The 18,416-nt window shown below is 35.9% G+C and overlaps 1 protein-coding gene across 7 annotated transcripts in view; it reads left to right on the top strand.

Annotated features, from left to right (window-relative positions):
* MAPK9 (mitogen-activated protein kinase 9) overlaps positions 1-18,158 on the top strand; it is a 49,362-nt gene extending 31,204 nt beyond the window's left edge. For 4 of the 7 annotated variants that reach the window (XM_048860183.2, XM_048860189.2, XM_048860185.2 and 1 more), the window contains 9 exons: positions 68-126; positions 1,166-1,304; positions 2,747-2,912; positions 4,360-4,431; positions 9,744-9,926; positions 11,226-11,350; positions 11,971-12,034; positions 13,194-13,265; positions 17,181-18,158. In XM_048860183.2, coding sequence (XP_048716140.1) covers positions 68-126; positions 1,166-1,304; positions 2,747-2,912; positions 4,360-4,431; positions 9,744-9,926; positions 11,226-11,350; positions 11,971-12,034; positions 13,194-13,265; positions 17,181-17,323 — 1,023 coding nt within the window. In that variant the 3' untranslated portion in view covers positions 17,324-18,158. Of the gene's footprint in view, positions 1-67; positions 127-1,165; positions 1,305-2,746; positions 2,913-3,948; positions 4,021-4,359; positions 4,432-9,717; positions 9,927-11,225; positions 11,351-11,970; positions 12,035-13,193; positions 13,266-17,175 lie in introns of those variants that run through there. The other 3 variants (XM_048860184.2, XM_075131264.1, XM_048860190.2) reach the window with 3 other exon arrangements.
* Positions 18,159-18,416: the final 258 nt, after the last annotated feature.

Genomic DNA, 18,416 nt, shown 5'->3' on the forward strand with positions numbered 1-18,416 from the left:
TGCTCTACATTTAGTGTGTAAAAATTCATATATTTAAGGTTTCTTCATGTTTTATTTTTCTTTATAGATAATTAGTTTGTTAAATGTATTCACACCACAGAAGTCACTGGAAGAATTTCAAGATGTGTAAGTACTGTAGTTCTTAAATTTTTCTTGATAAACATTGTCCTGAATATAGAGGCGTATTCTGTGCTTTCTTACAACTATTCTGGCTGTGAAAAAATATGGTACTGAGGATAGAATCTCTGGCCTGTAATTAATCTTTAAATGTTAGTGAGCTCCTTGAGAAAATCTATAACTAAAGTTGTTGTGATATGTGTGTAGTAATAGAAAATAATGGGAAAAGTAAAAAGAATGCTTACCTTTTCATCAGCCCTCTGCCACCTCTACTGACAACACATGGATCTGTAATTATCACAGCTGTTTTCCTTGACAAAGAAGGACAGTCAAATAAGTCACTTCAAGCCAATAACTCAATGTGGTTAACCTGACATGCTTTTCTGAGATCAAGCCCATCAGACTCCCAGTACCTCCAGCCTCAATGACAAGCTGAATACATTTCTTAACCTAGCCCTTGCATATGGTGGTAAAAGATCTATCAAAGTATTCATGAGGCTCCAATCACTGTGATATCTAGGTGCTAATGTGGGTGGTGTTGCAGCTTTGGAATGGATTTATATGATGAATGGCATAAAGAAGGATCACACATTAACTTGGAAATTAATCATTGTTCTTTATTTCACAAAATGTTTTCCCTAATTTTGTTGATGTTAAGTCAGTACACAGTGAAAGGAAATCTCAATGTGACATGTTTATTTCTTTATCCTATGTGTAACGTCTGTTTAAACTTCATCTGTACCTAGGTTACATTAAGAGAGACAACATCAACTAACAGTCCTGCTCTTAAATTTTGTTTGGTAGAATTGATGGTTTTAATGGATTTCCACTCTCTTGTGAGAGAGTATATGTTCATTTTTATTCAAACTTTTACTGTTTTTAGAATGTGGTTTTAAACAACTTAAATTATGACATTCAGTATTTTTACTAACATTCCAACACATGTTTCAGTGACTTGCATGGGGTCCTATTTTAAAAATATGCTCTGATGTTAGTTATAAAATACCTGAGATGAAAAAAAAATTTTTTTTTATTCTTTATACTGTAGGTATTTGGTTATGGAACTGATGGATGCTAACTTGTGCCAGGTTATTCATATGGAGTTGGATCATGAAAGAATGTCCTACCTTCTCTACCAGATGTTGTGTGGTATCAAACATCTCCATTCAGCTGGTATCATCCACAGAGTAGGTAGTGTTTTGATAGTGACATTGACAACATGCGTCTTTGAAGGTGGCATTTATATCTTCTTTTGGTTATCTTGTAAATCAGTATTCCGTTTCTTATTCATATTATTAATAGTAATGTGAAAACCATATCTGGTTCAAGAACAGACAGACAGAAGTATGTGATAAATGAAACTCCAAAAACCAAACCAGTTCTGCAGATGATAAAAGGGCATTTTCTGTGATTTTTTTTTTTCCATGTTAAATGAGACTAAATATAAATACAAATTAGGGAAAAATATAAAGTACAAGATATTAATATTGATAGGGAACGGAACATGAGTAAGGATGCTCCAAGAACCTTATGGCTAAAACAAGAGAATAATTTGTATTAAAATGATGCCTTTTAAAAAATTACGTGCGACAATCATATTAATACTCAAGGTAAAATCGGTAAATGGTTGCTCAAAATTTCAAAGCCCTGCACAGCCGATGTCCTGCCTTTCTGTAGCTCTGTTGGGCCTATTTGCTGTCTCAGTCTGCACAACTAGTCCTGCTCCTTTGTGGGTTCCAGTTCCTTCCATTCCTGCCTTTTAATTTCTTCTATGCAACCATGTGCCTGGAACTTCTTGCCTTCATCCTCTCCTCCTTCAAGTTCATTGTTAAAACACAATAAAGAAAGTTTATAAACTCTAGAATGGAATGCAAGATTCCCTAATCTCACTGTTCCTCTGCTGTCAACAAATATCTGTGAAACCCACTAGCAAAGTGTTCCATCCCTCTCTCGTGCTGGTCCACATAGAGAATGACAACTTACTGGTGGTATTGGTTACTCCATTACCTGTAGAGGTCTCAGCAGTAGAGATCTAAAGGCTCCAACCCTGGTGATGACCCATGTGGGTGACAGTATGATGTCACATGCTGGAATTTTTGTCTTTTCAGTTTGATTTCAAAACCTAAGAAATTATACACACACTATAATGTTTTTTAGCATAGTTTAGGTTTGCAAAGTCAAATGCTCAAATGTTAGGAAATGGTTGAACTAAGATTGCCCATGCAACCTTAATTTGGCTACACAACCCTGATTCATCCTCAGAGCAGGTACATTCTTTGCACTGAGTGAGGCAGGTCCTGTGGAAAATGTAGTATGTGATCATGTAATTAAAGAGTGATTCATAGCGCATATGCACAAGAGGTCTGAATTAAGGTTGTGTGGGCAACCTTAATTATGTCATTTCCTGACTTTTAAGTGCTTGACTTTGCAATCTTAATAATGCTCTTTCAAAGTATTTTTCTGTGCATATAATTTGTATATAAATTAACTAAAAGAATGCACACAAGAAATGTATATTAAGATGTTAATGTTCAATACAGTGTGGTGGCTTACATTGATTTTATGGAAGGTCGTATGGTATCTTTTAGAATGTTGAGCCTTTCTGTTAACTGAAATAATTTTTCTTTAGGATTTGAAACCCAGCAATATAGTAGTAAAATCAGATTGTACACTCAAAATCCTTGATTTTGGACTGGCAAGAACAGCATGTACTAATTTTATGATGACACCATACGTAGTAACACGGTATTACAGAGCACCGGAGGTTATCCTAGGCATGGGATACAAAGAGAATGGTAAGTTGCAGCAATGAAGTATTAAACCTTTTCTCTAAAGTGCAGCTCTCTTGGATGAATCTCTCTGGCAGTACACTTTTAAGTCTTCTATCTCTAATGCTAACGTAATGTATAACATGGTGATGAGAATACTGAGATTTACAGAGTTAAACATTTGAGGAATAGCTTTTGTCCTGTTCCTGGTGCCTTTCTCTCTATTACTTCTCTCTCTGTCCCCGTCCCCTTCCATTCTCACTTGCTGCACTCCGCATAGTTCTTTAGTCCTATTACCGTTGTTCCATCCTCAAAAAAAAATACATTGTTTATAAGACAATTATAGATTTTAAAAATCTAGCAGAACCACGATAGGAAATAATTAACTTGCTCTAAGGCGTCTTCTCTTTCCCCCTGTTTACCACCCCCACATTTGTTGCTTCATTTTCGTCATGTCTATTTAAGCTCTCTGGGCCAGGGAGTGTCTTTATACCATCCTAGGTCTATGTAGCACCTAAGACGCTTTGGACGCTGTAGTATTAATAATACATCTTAACAGGTTTCAGAGTGGTATCTTAAACAAAACTTTCAGCAAGGACAATGTCCTTGAATTTCATTCCCTCATTAAAAAAAAGTTTTCAGATGATACCCTGCATTCTACTCTAGACCTTCAGCCCAGTGCATCCCTTCTCTTCATATTCCTTAGCCTGGATTAGCATTATATGGCCTGGGAGCATACCTTTTTTGAGGTGTAAAGCTTCGTTGTGGCTTTCTAACCTGAGAGGTCCACAAAATTTTCCTGAGTCAGCTGTTATGATGGGTTCTGTCTGATACACAGGGCCCTTGACAGTACAGTAATTGGTGTGGGTCAAAAAATGTTTAGTATGCATGTAGTAGAATGTGTCCTGAATTGGACGAGAACATTCTAAATAACATTAAGAATAATAAACTAATCTGTAAAACCGTAAATATGCAGTTTAAATTTTACAAATTAAAAAACTGTTTGTTGTAATTTAAAAAAAATCTTTAATCTTTTGTCCTTGTTGCACCTAACATATGATAGTGGATATCTGGTCTGTTGGGTGCATAATGGCAGAAATGGTCCTCCATAAGGTCCTGTTCCCAGGAAGAGATTGTATCCTTCTTCACAGTGGTTTCAGGGATTGTAAAGTATGATAAATATTTAAAAGTAATTGAAGGATTTAAGAACTGATCAGAAAAGCATTTTATGGAGTTTTAAAAAAAAAAACGCAAGGCCTACAAAACAAAAACTGAATTATTGTCTAATTGCAAAACTTAGGAAAAAAGCGAAGTCAGTGTTCTGTACTGTTGAGAAACTCATCTGTTAGCAGTTTGGTTTTCTGCATTCTTCTGTTTTTATTGTAGATAGTAGGTTTATTTGTTTAGCTTTTTTTAAGTTTTCCACTTTTGTTCATGACACTTCATAATTTGATCATTTCATTTTTACTTTCAGTTGATATCTGGTCAGTTGGGTGCATCATGGGAGAATTGGTGAAAGGTTGTGTGATATTCCAAGGCACTGATCGTATCCTTCCCTAGTCATCCTTGAATCCTTTTTCACATCCACCAAAGATGCACAATTATTTTTATCTATTTATGTATATAAAAGCATAAAAAAGAAAACAAAATATTTCACTACTATATTTTAATGGATCTATTGTAATGTTTGAAATTAGTGTCATTAACCAAATAGCTGAACTTTCTTTTTTTTTCTCCTACTTACTTGACAACATTTAACGTAGTTCTTACTGCTTGAAGGCTTACTATTCATATTAACAACTTCACATTTTGCAGCTTTAAAAGGATATTGCTAGGTTAAAAAGCAAATTTCCTTGCTAGTGTTTCTAGTAGTTAAATCATTAAAAAGGAAATCTTGAAAAATTTACTTTTCACAATTTATGCTGTTTGCTTCCAGCATTTCTGTGTTTGTACAATGAAAATAATCCTACTCTCAATAGTTCTTTGGTTTTTAGGGTTTTTTAGTTCTTTTGTTCTTGTTTTTGCTTTTTGGTACTTGTATAATAGCACACAGCAGTGCTGCAGTGTCTCAGTTGCAAATGTTGCAGAAGGGGAATGTACATTTAAAATTAAAGACCTTTTTCTTTTGAAATTTTGTTTAATTTTATGGAAACATTTCTGTTCTTGGATTTTTCTAAAACTTTGTTCTTACAAACTTGATATCTTGGTCTCTTAACTCATTAAATACATCTGGTTAAGATGACTTAAATGATCTTTGCCAATAGATATATTGTACAAAAAATTAATAATAATTTAGTATATTTCAAAGCCTTTTCCTACAGGCAAAGTATAAAACATAGCTTATTTACTTCTTTCCAGTTTATAATATCAAAATTGGAAAGGAGACTACATTTTTCTCCATTTTAATTACTCTGAAAATGAAACACTGAAAAGTGAAACATCTAGTTCTGCATCAATAAATAAAATTTTATTTTCCCAGTTTTTTAATCTATATAAAGTAGATTCTGTGAAAATATAACCTCTATAAAAAAACAAAAGGAGTACTTGTGGCACCTTAGAGACTAACCAATTTATTTGAGCATGAGCTTTCGTGAGCCACAGCTCACTTCATCAGATGAAGATGAAGCTGTGGCTCACGAAAGCTCATGCTCAAATAAATTGGTTAGTCTCTAAGGTGCCACAAGTACTCCTTTTCTTTTTGCGAATACAGACTAACACGGCTGTTCCTCTGAAACCTATAAAAAAACATAAATATGTAACAATACAGAAATTTAAATCTGAATGCTAAATTCATGACACTAATCTTCAGCAGCTATTTAACATGCATTAATTTAACAGCACAAAATAATTAATATACAATTTTTTTCACCTCTTCTTCCCTTGTATATTTGTTTTATCCTTCAAAGCCTTCAGACCAACCTAACACAATTCTTCATGTATGTTGTATATCTTCTCACTTGCATGTTAACGTTGGCTATCCTGATTGCTGTCTTGATTTATTCATAAATTTATTCATAAATAAATCAAGGGATTTTTTTCATACTTGTCAAATATGTATATAATGAATCAGTTTTCCTTCTGGAAGGGTAAATAAAGCTCCACCAATCTAGATTTAATGTAGCATGTACTATCTATATTGTAGGTGTTGCTGGTAGCTATGCTGATAGTTAATGTTGCCTCACGTTTTCCGTTCTAAGAATCTGTTTCTAGTTGCTTATAACTTTGTCAAACTTTAACCATTTGGGCTGAAATTTTCTATTTCAGGTGTCTGCCTTAGGTATATTTTTAAGTTCCAGCTAAAATGGTTCAGCAGTTTCATAGAACGAGGTTGGAGAAAAATACATTGTTTTTGCTCGTTAGATTCTTACAGCTGTTTCATTGAGAATCCCTAGCACTTCCATCCTTTGGCACAGGCACTTGAACCCTGGCAGAGGGATACTCTATTGCCAGGGATATGCCTTTGATTGTCTGCGTAAAAATCACCCATGTTTGGCCTCAGAAAATCATGGTTAACATATGCACAGTAGGCGTTTGTTAGAGGCTGGTGGCTTATTCGCCAAAGATTCTGCCTGTGTTGAGCATGCGCTACCCCTACACAGCTTGGTGCTGGCCAGAGTGCATTCTGTATTCTAGAATTGCAGGGGTTGAGCAGGACTTTCCTTGCAATTGCTCTTCCTAGTTGTTATGATGCCAGGTACCAGAAAGGAGAGCAGGACTATTTTTTTTTTTCTCCCTCCCTTCCTCCATCTTCTGTGCTGTCAATGCTCCCCCTTCCCAGGTAGTCAGCGGGAGGAGGAAGCAGCTTAATTCAAACGCAGAATGGTGAGGAGCAGAGGAGGAAAACAGGTACCAGAGTCCACCCAGTGTCTTCCTGGAAGTAATTACGACTTTGGAGGACTAGAATATTTCTCTAGATGTTAGGATTTAGGAAAACTCAGTTCCCTGTTTATCTTTCTCCAGAGCTTCAAGAAGAGTCAGAGAGCTTATAGATCCACTATAGCTAGGTAAACTCACCATGTGTTACAATCTACTCAGGGACTTCTAGGAGTGAAGTCTCATATCAGTAAGATAAGGACAGCCTCTGCCCCAGAGGCTGCCATCTGCTTCTGCGGATGAAATCTGCCAGGCTGTTACATACCATCCTGTGCACACCTTGCATTACATATCAAGCTTCTGCCTAGTCTGTGTTTCAAATGCTGCGAGGCATAGCTTATTAAACCCAGGTTTGTAGTGGTCCCAGTCCTAGAGCATAACAAATGTTTGTTTCTACTTTCAACATTGCTGTGGTCCTTTGGAGAAATCCAGTTAAACACTCATTGGTCCGGTTCAGTTCTTCGGTAGGTTACTGTTGGTCATTAAATTTTCCTAAGACTGTTACTGTCTAAGGAAAGAGAAGTAGGGATTATGAAAGATGGGGCTGGGTGTGAAGTTTTATTCAATTAACTGATTAATCCTTAGGGTATTTCTTCACTAGCAATGTTACAGCGTTGCCATGACAGCACTTTAACGTGGCTGTGTAGTCACGGCACCAGCACTGGGAAAGAGCTCTCCCAGCTCTATTAAAAAAAACCCATCTCCACGAGGGGAATAGCTACCAGCGCTGGGAGCACAGCTCCCAACGCTGGTGCACTGTCTACACTGACACTTTACAGCGCTGAAACGTGCGAGAAAGTTGCAGCACTGTAAAGTGCCAGTGTAGACAAGCCCTAACTTTGGTGATACTTTTGAGGAGAAACAACCCTTTGAATGTAGTTTGGTGGAGCCCCTACCAGAAATCAGTTTCCAGGTGGGAACAATATTTTTTGTGTGTGTTCAACAACTTTTTTTGTGTGCACATTGTTTTAGCATGAGAGTTAACTTTTGTAATTTTTTATTTACCATGCTTTTGATGTCAGTTTTCCGTTTGAATGCATGAAAAAAATACATTATATTAGAATAATCTGTGCATTAGATGTCTATATTTTTAATATGCATCAGTGCATATCATAGGTATGAAAAGTTCTCAGTAGTGGCTGTATTTTTGGCAGACTAACTGAAATTTAAGCACTTCCAACAACAATTTCTAAATAGAATTTTTTTTATGCAAAGGCATGCCATTTTGTTATACTCTCCAGCTACATAAATAGGTATTCTAGAAAACTTTAGATGTGACATAACTAAAAGTCTAACTTGTGAATGTTGACAGAGTTGGTGTTCAGCAATATGTAATACTGCATTAGAATCCCAAATTCCTCTGATTCAGAAAATGATTAGTGATTCTGTCACTAAGAATGTCTCCTCCAATGTCAGATCTTTGAGATAAACTACCTTGCATAAATTAATTTACTTGCTGTCCAAGCATCTTCAGGCATATGTACCTTTTTCATATATTGGACTGAATTCTCAAAAACTGCTTCACAGTCAATGATGATAGAAATAATACAAGAATAACTTATCTATACAGTCCTCTTCAGACATTGTTATGCTTTCTATTTCATAACATGTAATAAAACACTTAATAGAGCCACATTGCCAAATATTATCTGAACCCCAGACTGTACAGAGAAGAGTAGATGCTTCAGTTCTTCCCCTCCTCTACTTTTTTTCAATATAAATAAGTAGAAAAATCATGGAATTTCTAGTGTAATCCCAATAAAACATAGAAATTGTGTGTTGTTGTTTTTCCTAACTCCTCCTTAAGCATCCTCTTTATACAGCAACAAATTGAGATTCACATTCTTAATCAAAATTCTGTTTTAAAAGCCAGATAAATGAGACTGCTTGGCAGACGAGATGCACAGTTGTCATTTAGATAGTAAGGAGGGCAGGGGGAGAGTTGGGAAAATGCATCTTAAAAGTGTGTTACCTCCTGTGAAGTTACATTTGAACTCTTAATAAGCTATGGTTATACTACAGCTTAAGTTGACACAAGTTATGTCACCCAGGGGTGTGATTTAGTCACCCCTTGAGTGACGTAACTTATGCTGACTTAAGCACTGGTGTGAACAGCACTGTGTCTACGGGAGAGCTTCTCCTGCCGACATAGCTGCCACCGCTTGTTGGGGGTGGATTAATTAAATTGATGGGAGAGCTCGCTCCTGTTGGCTTAGAGTGGCTACAAGCTGCACCGCTGTAAGCTGTGTGGTGTAGCCATAGCCTATGACTGAAGAACAGTCACTTCTTGTTAGGTACTACCATAATTGATAGTTAAAAACAAAACACTTATATAGAAAATTCAGATTTGACATTTTAGAAGCCATCATGATTCAGTAGAGTTGGATTTTCATTCCATCTTCTCAGAAAACAGTTTTCTGATGAAAAATCACTGTGATGCAGACTTTCTTAAGTAGAAGAAAAGTTGTACAGAATTCTTCACTCTGAATGTGATGCAGTTATTATTTGGTCAGGTTTGTCCTGATCTTTTTCCTGCCCTTTATGAACTTTATTTGTGAGGTGTGTTGTACCTCTTGGGTCCAGAAGATTCGGCACCAGTCTTTCCTTTCTCTCATCCCTGTCTCCATGAACAAAGTGCTTCATTATGGACACCAATCTCCAATCCTTTTGGATCCTGTCAGTGCCACGTTTAAAAATGGCCAGTAGATTCTGTTCAACAGAGATTTACACTTTGTGCAGTACTTTTAGTCCTTCCTACTATTGGGATTGGAAGTCTGATTTTTGGAAATCAAATTTGTTCTTTGCATGACCGCTCAGAATGCTGTTGCTGCTAGAACAATGTTACAATCCAGATTTGGCTCTTACTGTCTAGGTTTTCATTACTTTCAGTGCGCACTAATGCTTTGTGGCACATTTCTATAAGCAATATCTTACACAATGCAGATTTGAAATTTTTCAGCTACTTTTCCTAAAGGTAGCATCCAGATATTGATCAATGGAATAAAGTTATTGAACAATTAGGAACACCATCAGCAGATTTTATGAAGAAACTACAGCCTACTGTGAGGAATTATGTAGAAAACAGACCGAAATATCCAGGTATCAAATTTGAAGAGCTCTTCCCAGATTGGATATTTCCATCGGAATCTGACCGTGACAAATTAAAAAGTAAGATATTTGGAGGGGAGGGGGGGTCTTTCTAAATTGGTTCACTTGAAGTATATACAGTAAGGGCAGACAATGCGAACATGACACTATGCTGGTGTGATATAGTCTGATATCATCACGCTACATTGCATTAGGAGGTAGGAGACTGAAAGCAGTAGCCTTGCTTTCTCCTGCATTGGTAGCACACCATGAAATGTCTTACTGCTGCCATTAAAATAGTTTGATTAAATATATACATTCTATTCTCAAAATTCCAGTCTATTAAGATACAGTAAATGGCTTGAATGTTTACTGAAAAAAACATTTTTATGAAAGCCATTTTATAATGAAAATGGATCTCTTTCTCTAGTTGATATTGATATGCATGTGTAGTTGTCATGCTCATTTTAACTGCGTATTGATTAAATAGATTATTTGTTCTTAATTACTAGTATATTAGACATGCCTGTTGAATTTACCTCTTGGCCCTGTGCAACTGTAATTATATTTAAAAAGCCTCAGCAGCAGGCAGCTTAAATTTGTTATAACAATGTGATACCACATTGATATTGATATGGGGCTCAATCCCGCAAATACGTATTATTAACGTCACTTGTGTGAGTAGTCTCGCTAAACCACCATAAGGATATAGGTATCTAATGCACCATAAGCAATAACTCTGTCAAAAGGAATTAGTGACTTCATAAGTCACAAGAGCTAAAGCTTTCTTTTAACTTTATTAACACCTATTTTTAAAATTCAGATTATGCTGTTATACTTGAAATATTATTTTAGTGCCATACAAACCAGGGCCTAGTACTGCAATGAGACTGGGCGCACAAGCAAGGTTACTTGGGTGTATTTGCAAGAGTGGGACCATGACTTGGATGGTATTAAATAATGTTTAATTTCAAACATTGTAACCTTAATTTTAAATATATGTAACAATATAATAAAAAGAAACTTTTTCATTTGGCTTTTGAAGATACTAGTTTCTCTCAGTAGAGTTAATACTTTCATATGTACAGCCAGATGTGTAGTTGTACTGGACACCTATTTCATCTTGGTGCATAATGTTCAATGAAACTCTCACACAAGTTTTATAAGAGACCTGTTTAATCTTGGTTCATTGTGAGACAAGGTTGAAGGCCAAGAATTCTACAGGTAACTAACTAATAGAACTACTTGAGTTATTAACTTTCTTAGGAATTTTTGTTTGTGTTTTTTTTTTGTTAGGATATATTCTACCATATATTTTTTGTTACACTTTAGCATTTTAGCTTCTGAAATTCTGTTTTTGTCTCCCGTACCCCCTTCTAGCAAGTCAAGCTAGAGATTTATTATCAAAAATGCTGGTAGTAGACCCAGACAAACGAATTTCTGTAGATGAAGCCTTACGTCATCCATATATCACGGTCTGGTATGATCCAGCTGAAGCAGAAGCAGTAAGTGTACATTACAAATTCTACTCAAAGTATCATTTTAATCTTCATATTTGAGTCAGTAGTTGGTGTCTTGTGTCAGGTCAAGAGTAGACGTTGAAATCTCACTTTTCAGGCTAGCAAAGATTACATATGTAATCTTGAGAGGATAGCAGCTTGAAGTAATTGAAGTACCACCTCCAAAACAGCCCAAGAAGGGGCATTACTGTTGGTCTGAAAACAGCCCCTACAGCTGATTTCCTCTCCATAGATATATAGTTGCCAGTGCGACAGTAATTTAGGCAGGTTTTTAATCCTATCCGCTTTAGGATAAAACCATTTAATTTTGTTGAGACTCCTTCAGGCCTCATGATTTCTTTAAACCTAGTATTGAGTTTTCAGCTGACAAATCTAATTTTGGTACATCATTCCAGTAGCTTACTTAGTTTTGAAACTGAGAGCATATAATTCTGAGGCGCCTCTACAAAACAGATAGGATGGAGATATTGGCAAGGCACCCAGCCAGAGATTAGAAACTAAAAATAACATTTAACTAGCTGCTTTTTTTTTTTTTTTTTTGACACCATGGTTAATTATGCTAATGAAATGCTGCAGTTATATTTCAGATCTTATTTTCTTTGTAGCCTCCTCCTAAAATCTATGATGCACAACTGGAAGAAAGAGAACATGCCATTGAAGAATGGAAAGGTAACAGCCAAAAATGACTGATTCCAGTGATGGTGGTAATTTATCAACCATCACTACTAAAGTAGTGTAACTGCTACACTGCATGGCTGATCAGAACCCACCAGATTAATTATACAATACTGCATGCAGCAATGTGACGATTAAAGACCCAACAAATCATAAATGTCATATTATGAAGTTAATTATAGCTTGGTATACAATACATTTGGAAAGGGAAGAAAGTAGTAGTTTGCTAAATGCAAGTTTTATTTGTATTTTGTTAGCTCTCTTTGTGGGTGTGGTGGGTGGTGTGGTTTTTTTTGTTTTATGAAACCAGCCTTCCAAAGTAAGTGGTTGTTTGTTTATAATGGATCTCTACTATATTTTTCTTAATCATGAGTTCTTCAAAACAGATACGCCATCCACCCTCCAAACCGCAATACCTAGTCTCAAATCTGTTTTAGTACAGGAATCCTGCCTAGCAGAGTTGTGTATTTTTACTAAGCCACCCGTTTTCTTTGTTGAGTAGGTTCTATGTTGGTAATTTCCACAAAAAGATGAAAGGCATTGTGTGTTCTGGTAACAATTATTCCTTATTTATGGCATTGTGTACTTAACCTTGTGGTGAAACCAAGAAGAGAGGTAGTCCTTACTCATCAAGTAGTCTCAATCACATTAGCAGAATTAGTTTTACAAGTTAGGGCTACAGGATCAGGCCCATAATATTACCTTTAGAGAGAAGAACTTATAGATAAGTAATTTCCATCATAGTTATGAATGAAAATATTTATATTGGTATGAAAAGAGTGCAAAGGTTTTTCCAGTACAGGTTGTCTGACTTACTTTATTATGTTTTTTAGCTGGCATACTTTTTTCTGACCTTTGTAAAAGTTTAATTTCAATGTAGTTCAGCCATACAGTAAGTTATTACAATGGGTTAATTATTATATTTTCTTTAATGTGTTTAGAATGTCTGTTAACTTTTTAGTAAATATTGAAACTGTTTTTAACTCTTAAAGTAAATTTGCAAAGTCCATTAATCATAACAGTTGTTTGTTCCATGGGAAAGTGTGCCTCTAAACAACTTACAAATACACCTTTAAAAGAGTAAAAGGAAATGGCTGAAAGTAGTTTTTTGTAATATTACCTTTCTCTACCAACCCTTTCTCTTTTACTTAAGAATTAATATACAAAGAAGTAATGGACTGGGAAGAAAGAAGCAAGAACGGTGTGGTAAAAGATCAGCCCTCAGGTTAGTCATTGGTTTTAATAGTTTAATTTTTTCTGCAACTCTGATACGTGTTTGGTGACACGCTCATATTACATGAATCAGAATCAACAATCCAGTTATGCCAGAAAGTTTTGGTGTCTAATGCTCTTGATCCTGATCAGTCTCCCAGATTCATAGTCAATTTGCCTTGCTGTGAAGTGAGCTGCGGAAGCATGTGCTGCTCTTCTTCCTCCCTGACTGGAAGAGGTAAAAATAATTGTTTGGGGTTAAATTGTTTATAAACCACTGCTTTCTAAGACATTCTCCTGACCTGTGGGTATAACCTGTGTCCTTGGTTATACATCTGGGCATTACCTTATTACCTTGCATTGGCGTTATTAAAAACATTTAAAAGTGAAAATGCAGTGTGCTTGTGGCCTCTCCTAAACTGATAGCAGTATGATAGAACACAGTTTAATGGATCTGTACTTCTCAAAGGTTTTAGTACAGTGGGTAGTATCTGCAATGGTTTTGTATTGGAAAAATGTCTAATGCACTGAGGAAACTTGCAGCAGTGTTTCAGTCCTTCTATTCAGATGTTGGGTGGGGGTTCTTGTCTTGGCCTTCTAAGTTAGGTGGGTAGTAGTGATTTTGTTAGCAGAGTATAAAAATTGCAGAAGAACCTTTGCCCTGTTTTCTTTCTATGTCAGTTGTACTCACTGTTATCCTTTTATTGGTCTGAGGAACTAATTTGTTTAATTAGGGTAGTGATTCGTCAGATCCTAAATCCCAAGCCAAAGAAAGTGCAGGTAAATCCTTTTCACTTAGTTTCCTATATTTATAAATAATAAAATAGTAATTTATTGTCCTTACCCTTTGCCTTAATAAATGATACTAGAAAAAGCATATGTGAAAAGCAGGTAGACTTCAAATTTGGCTGTATTCTTCATAAACCCATTGTGTCGTCTCTTGTGTTTTTGCTGGGAAACAGCTTAATTTGCTCTTCCATTCTGGTTTAGAAAGAGTTTGCTTTATCTTACTCCTGTTTCTCAGCTGGATACATTATTTTGATTTAAATTTACATGTAAATTCAGAAGCTAGTATTATGGTCTATTCAAAAGGCTAAAATGGTCATATTCTGCACAGGGAACTCCAGTGAGGAACCTTACATTTTGCAATAAATATGTTCAGGGAAATGCCCCATGTTATCTTTGTGTAAAGACCCACATTATTGGAGGTTTTATATTTAAGGAGTTCCAAAGGTATGAAGCAGTTTTTATCTCATTCTAGTAGCTGAAAGAAACTGCCAGACCAAGTGAAAAATGTGCTCTGAGCTGAAAAGTGGAATAAATTAAAGTATGTTATGGAAAACAACTCTGCAGGCTCTACAAAATGTTGTTCTTTAGAAACTTGCAAACTGTCCTGCAGGGATCCAGTACTCTTCAGCTGACGGCACTGTAACTCAAGATCTCCTGCTGCAATGTTTAGATTTAATTTTGTCTTTAGTTTTATAGTTTGTCACAACTTGTTTATTTGTAGTACTAGTTGTCTTGTAATTCAATGACATTGGGATTATTCCTCCTTGTGTGTAACATTTTAATAACTGCATAATACAAGTACAGCAGTTATGTAATTGTATATAGAACTCTGATAGAACGAACATTGGGAAAAGGAATATTGTAGGTTCAAAATACTGACAAAATTACAGAAACTGTTCCCTCAGAGTATAAAAGTTTCATTCAGTATAAATAAGAATACAGGTATTTATCAATCTTGTCTTCAGGTATTTACTAATACAATTTTCTGGGGGATGCCAACACACAAGAGAAACTACTCCACATCTATGTATCTTTTACCATACAATGTAAATACAGTGATATTTTTAGAATTTCCACGGTCAGACAGAGTACGTTAAGAAAATCTTGAAGCTAAAATCTCAGGTAATTTAACAATAATCTTCTGTCAAGAAGAAAGTTAGGTTACCCTTAATGTTAATTCTAACACATTCAGGAAACAGAACAGGCTGTCCAACTATTCCTCCTGGAGAGTTAATGCCAGTATCCCCTACCAAGTCCCTAAACCTTACTTTGGGATGCATATTGGATACTGAATACCTTGAAATTTAAAAAAAGAAAAGAAAAACCAGTGTCACTTTTGAGGCAAAATTCTAGTAACACTTTAAGTATTTCTCTACTATGAGTTGTTTTTTCATCCAACAAAAAATTTAATTCACACAGATTTTAGTTCACACGCTTGTGCGCTTGCTTACCTTGAATAGTACTTTACTCCACATGGAAATGGAAATCATGTATATCATGGAAATCAGTATATCTTCTGTAGCTTCTATTTTGGCTGAAATAAAACTTTAACTTCTTCCTGTGTCTCAAAAATTATAACCAACATAATCCTAGCAAGTTAAATATTTACTGTTTCCCAATACCGAGTTTTACATTAGAATTAGTGTAATCTGGAAAGAGTTCAGGCTGTTAAATTCAAGCTTGTATCTGATGTGCTGCCCCTAAAATTGAATTCCTCATAGCTATTGTCGCACTTGTCAACAGTACTTCTTTTGGAATTTGAGGAGGATGCACCTTTCTTTGTGGGTTTTTGGTAGCAGTTGATATGCCTTTATGAAGTACCATGCTCTGAGAATGTGTCAACCATACTGAAAGTAACCTCCCCACCTCCCAACTTTCAGTGTTCGCTGGTATTCCAGGGATTCTTACTTTTCTTTTTTCCAGCTTAATTTTTAGGTGAGTCTAACCTGATTCAGTATAACATTTCTTTACTCTAAAACTCTGACATAGTCACAAGGAGCTGCATAAGTTACAAGCCCTGAAATAGACTTTAAAACGTCTTGACTATTTTTGTCTAGTTTCTTATCTATCATCAGTTTGAGTGTATTATATTTTAGGTAGCTTATGCATGTTTTTACTGCAGTTTAGAAATCTGAGAGAGTGTCTTCTAATGTAGTCCCTTCCAGCAAGAGATATCAGCTTTCCTTCCTCTGGGGTGTGGGTAGTGTGTAGAGGATCTCATTTGCTTTCTCTGTGGACCGCACAGTCCTAAGTCTGACTCTGTTGCTGGAGCCTCCCAGTGACTCCTGCTCCCTACAGGTTACTGTTGGCCATTTCCTTTGATGCCTCCTAAGTAACTCTGGAGTCTCCTCTGATACTTTCTCCACACAAGGCTCTCTACTCTGAGCTCATGCTGCTTCTTATATAGTCCTGGCATAGCCACCTGACCCCCACACGCTTTCTGGTCACATGACTCATCGGTCTCTCTTGAGTACTAAATATCACAGAATGCATTCTCTTTAAAGTACCAAACCTTAGTAACCAGCGTAGCAGCGTTTCCCCTTAAAGGGGTTTCCATGTTTTCTGTTATGTGGCTGTAAAAAATTAGTAATCCAACCTATTCTGGGAGGTGTTGGTTACCTTTTGTATGCTTTGACTGTTCTGATGAGTATTAAATTTTCTGATATGAATAGGTAATGCAAAAAGCATTACTGTTAAGAGTGAAATGTAGATCTTCCCATCTTCTCAAGGAATAAACTTACAAATTATTCAAATACAAAAATGACAAAATGAGGTATCTGAAGGGCATGGAACAATGTTTCCTACTATTTATAACACTACTGTGGAAATGTAAAACTGAAATCTGCTTCTCAGGCTTGTTTGCTCTTCTGATTTTTTTCAGAAGTGATGAGCTGCTGGTATTTTTTTTTTTAAAGATACAGTATTCTTTTTGGAGGAAAAAGGCACACAGTGGTACATGTATTTTGCACAGATATGTGAGCTCAAATTTTGAGTTAACTTTGATAGTCCCTTAATAAATACAATATTAATGCATTGTGTACTCTGGAAAAGGAGATATTAAGAATCCTAAAGCATTATTATCTATATGTGCAATAATGTCTTGCCTCAGATTTTATTATGCTTGGTTTACTTAGCACAGATGCAGCAGTGAATAGCAGCACCAGTCCTTCCCAGTCATCATCTATCAATGACATTTCATCCATGTCAACTGAGCAAACATTGGCTTCAGATACAGACAGCAGCCTTGATGCCTTGACAGGACCCCTTGAAGGATGCCGATGATCAACCAGGATTGCAGACTTAACACTGGGAAAAAAACTCGTTTCCATTGGCCTGAATTGCTTGTAAGTTAATGGAACCAAGTAGAGAAACTCCATGTTCTGCATGTTCTACTAAAGTAATGCCTGTGTTTTTACTCAGTTGTAATACGACTCCCTGCTTAATGTTGTAGAATGAAAGCAAATCAATGTCTAAAGAAGAAAAATTTACAGTTTAGACACTACTATAGGCTTTTTTGTTTCAGCCTATTTCAGGTGAGCAGTTACAGTACATGTGTACCAGATAACTCCTCCTGAGTGAGTTCATGGACCTTCTGTCTCATTCAGTAGACTTCTGTAACGCACACATGGTCATTACATTTTTGCATAGAATTACCCTGTAGTGGGTTTTTTGAATGTATAGTGTCCGTATAATTTGCTTAAATATGATTATAGAAGTTTGCGCTATTTAACTCCAATATGTTGTATGTGAGTGTTACCTTACATATTGGAAATTATCAGTACTGTATTCAAGGGGCAATTGTTCTTCCACATAGCACTTTTTTGTTTTTCTATTGAGCCCTTTCTCTCCTCACCTCCCAATAATTTTGTGTATCTTCTTGTAGAAGAAACAAACTTGTGAACTTCATATAGCATAGCCATCATTTCATATTTTACCCATGAATGTGACTATGCTTCTCTGAATATCTTCTTTCAGTTGTTTTAGTGGGAGATAGAATGGGTTAGCTTGATGAAGCAACATGTCTCTTTAAATAAGGTGAAGTGCTAAATTATTTCCTTATTTTCTGGCTAATACATTGTTTTGGTCCTTTTTTATCAATAAAAACGTTTAGAAACTACCCTTTCCCTACTTTTTCTTTCAAGAACAAAAATTAGTCCTGTGAAGCTTCTCCCTTAGTCACTTCTTGTGTCTAAATGCAAAATCTGATAAAGTGAAGAGGCAATGAGGAGACTTGAAACCTAGGTGACCCCTGGAATAGTTGCAGATTTTTTTTTTTTCTAGTTTTGTTTATGGAACCATTCCACAATGTGAACACTTCTAAATTTTGATAGGCCTTTTGACTGATTTGACAAATGATTTTCTTAAGTATTTCTTA

The sequence above is a fragment of the Caretta caretta genome, chromosome 8, assembly GCF_965140235.1.
Source record: "Caretta caretta isolate rCarCar2 chromosome 8, rCarCar1.hap1, whole genome shotgun sequence".
Classification (NCBI taxonomy): Eukaryota; Metazoa; Chordata; order Testudines; family Cheloniidae; genus Caretta; species Caretta caretta.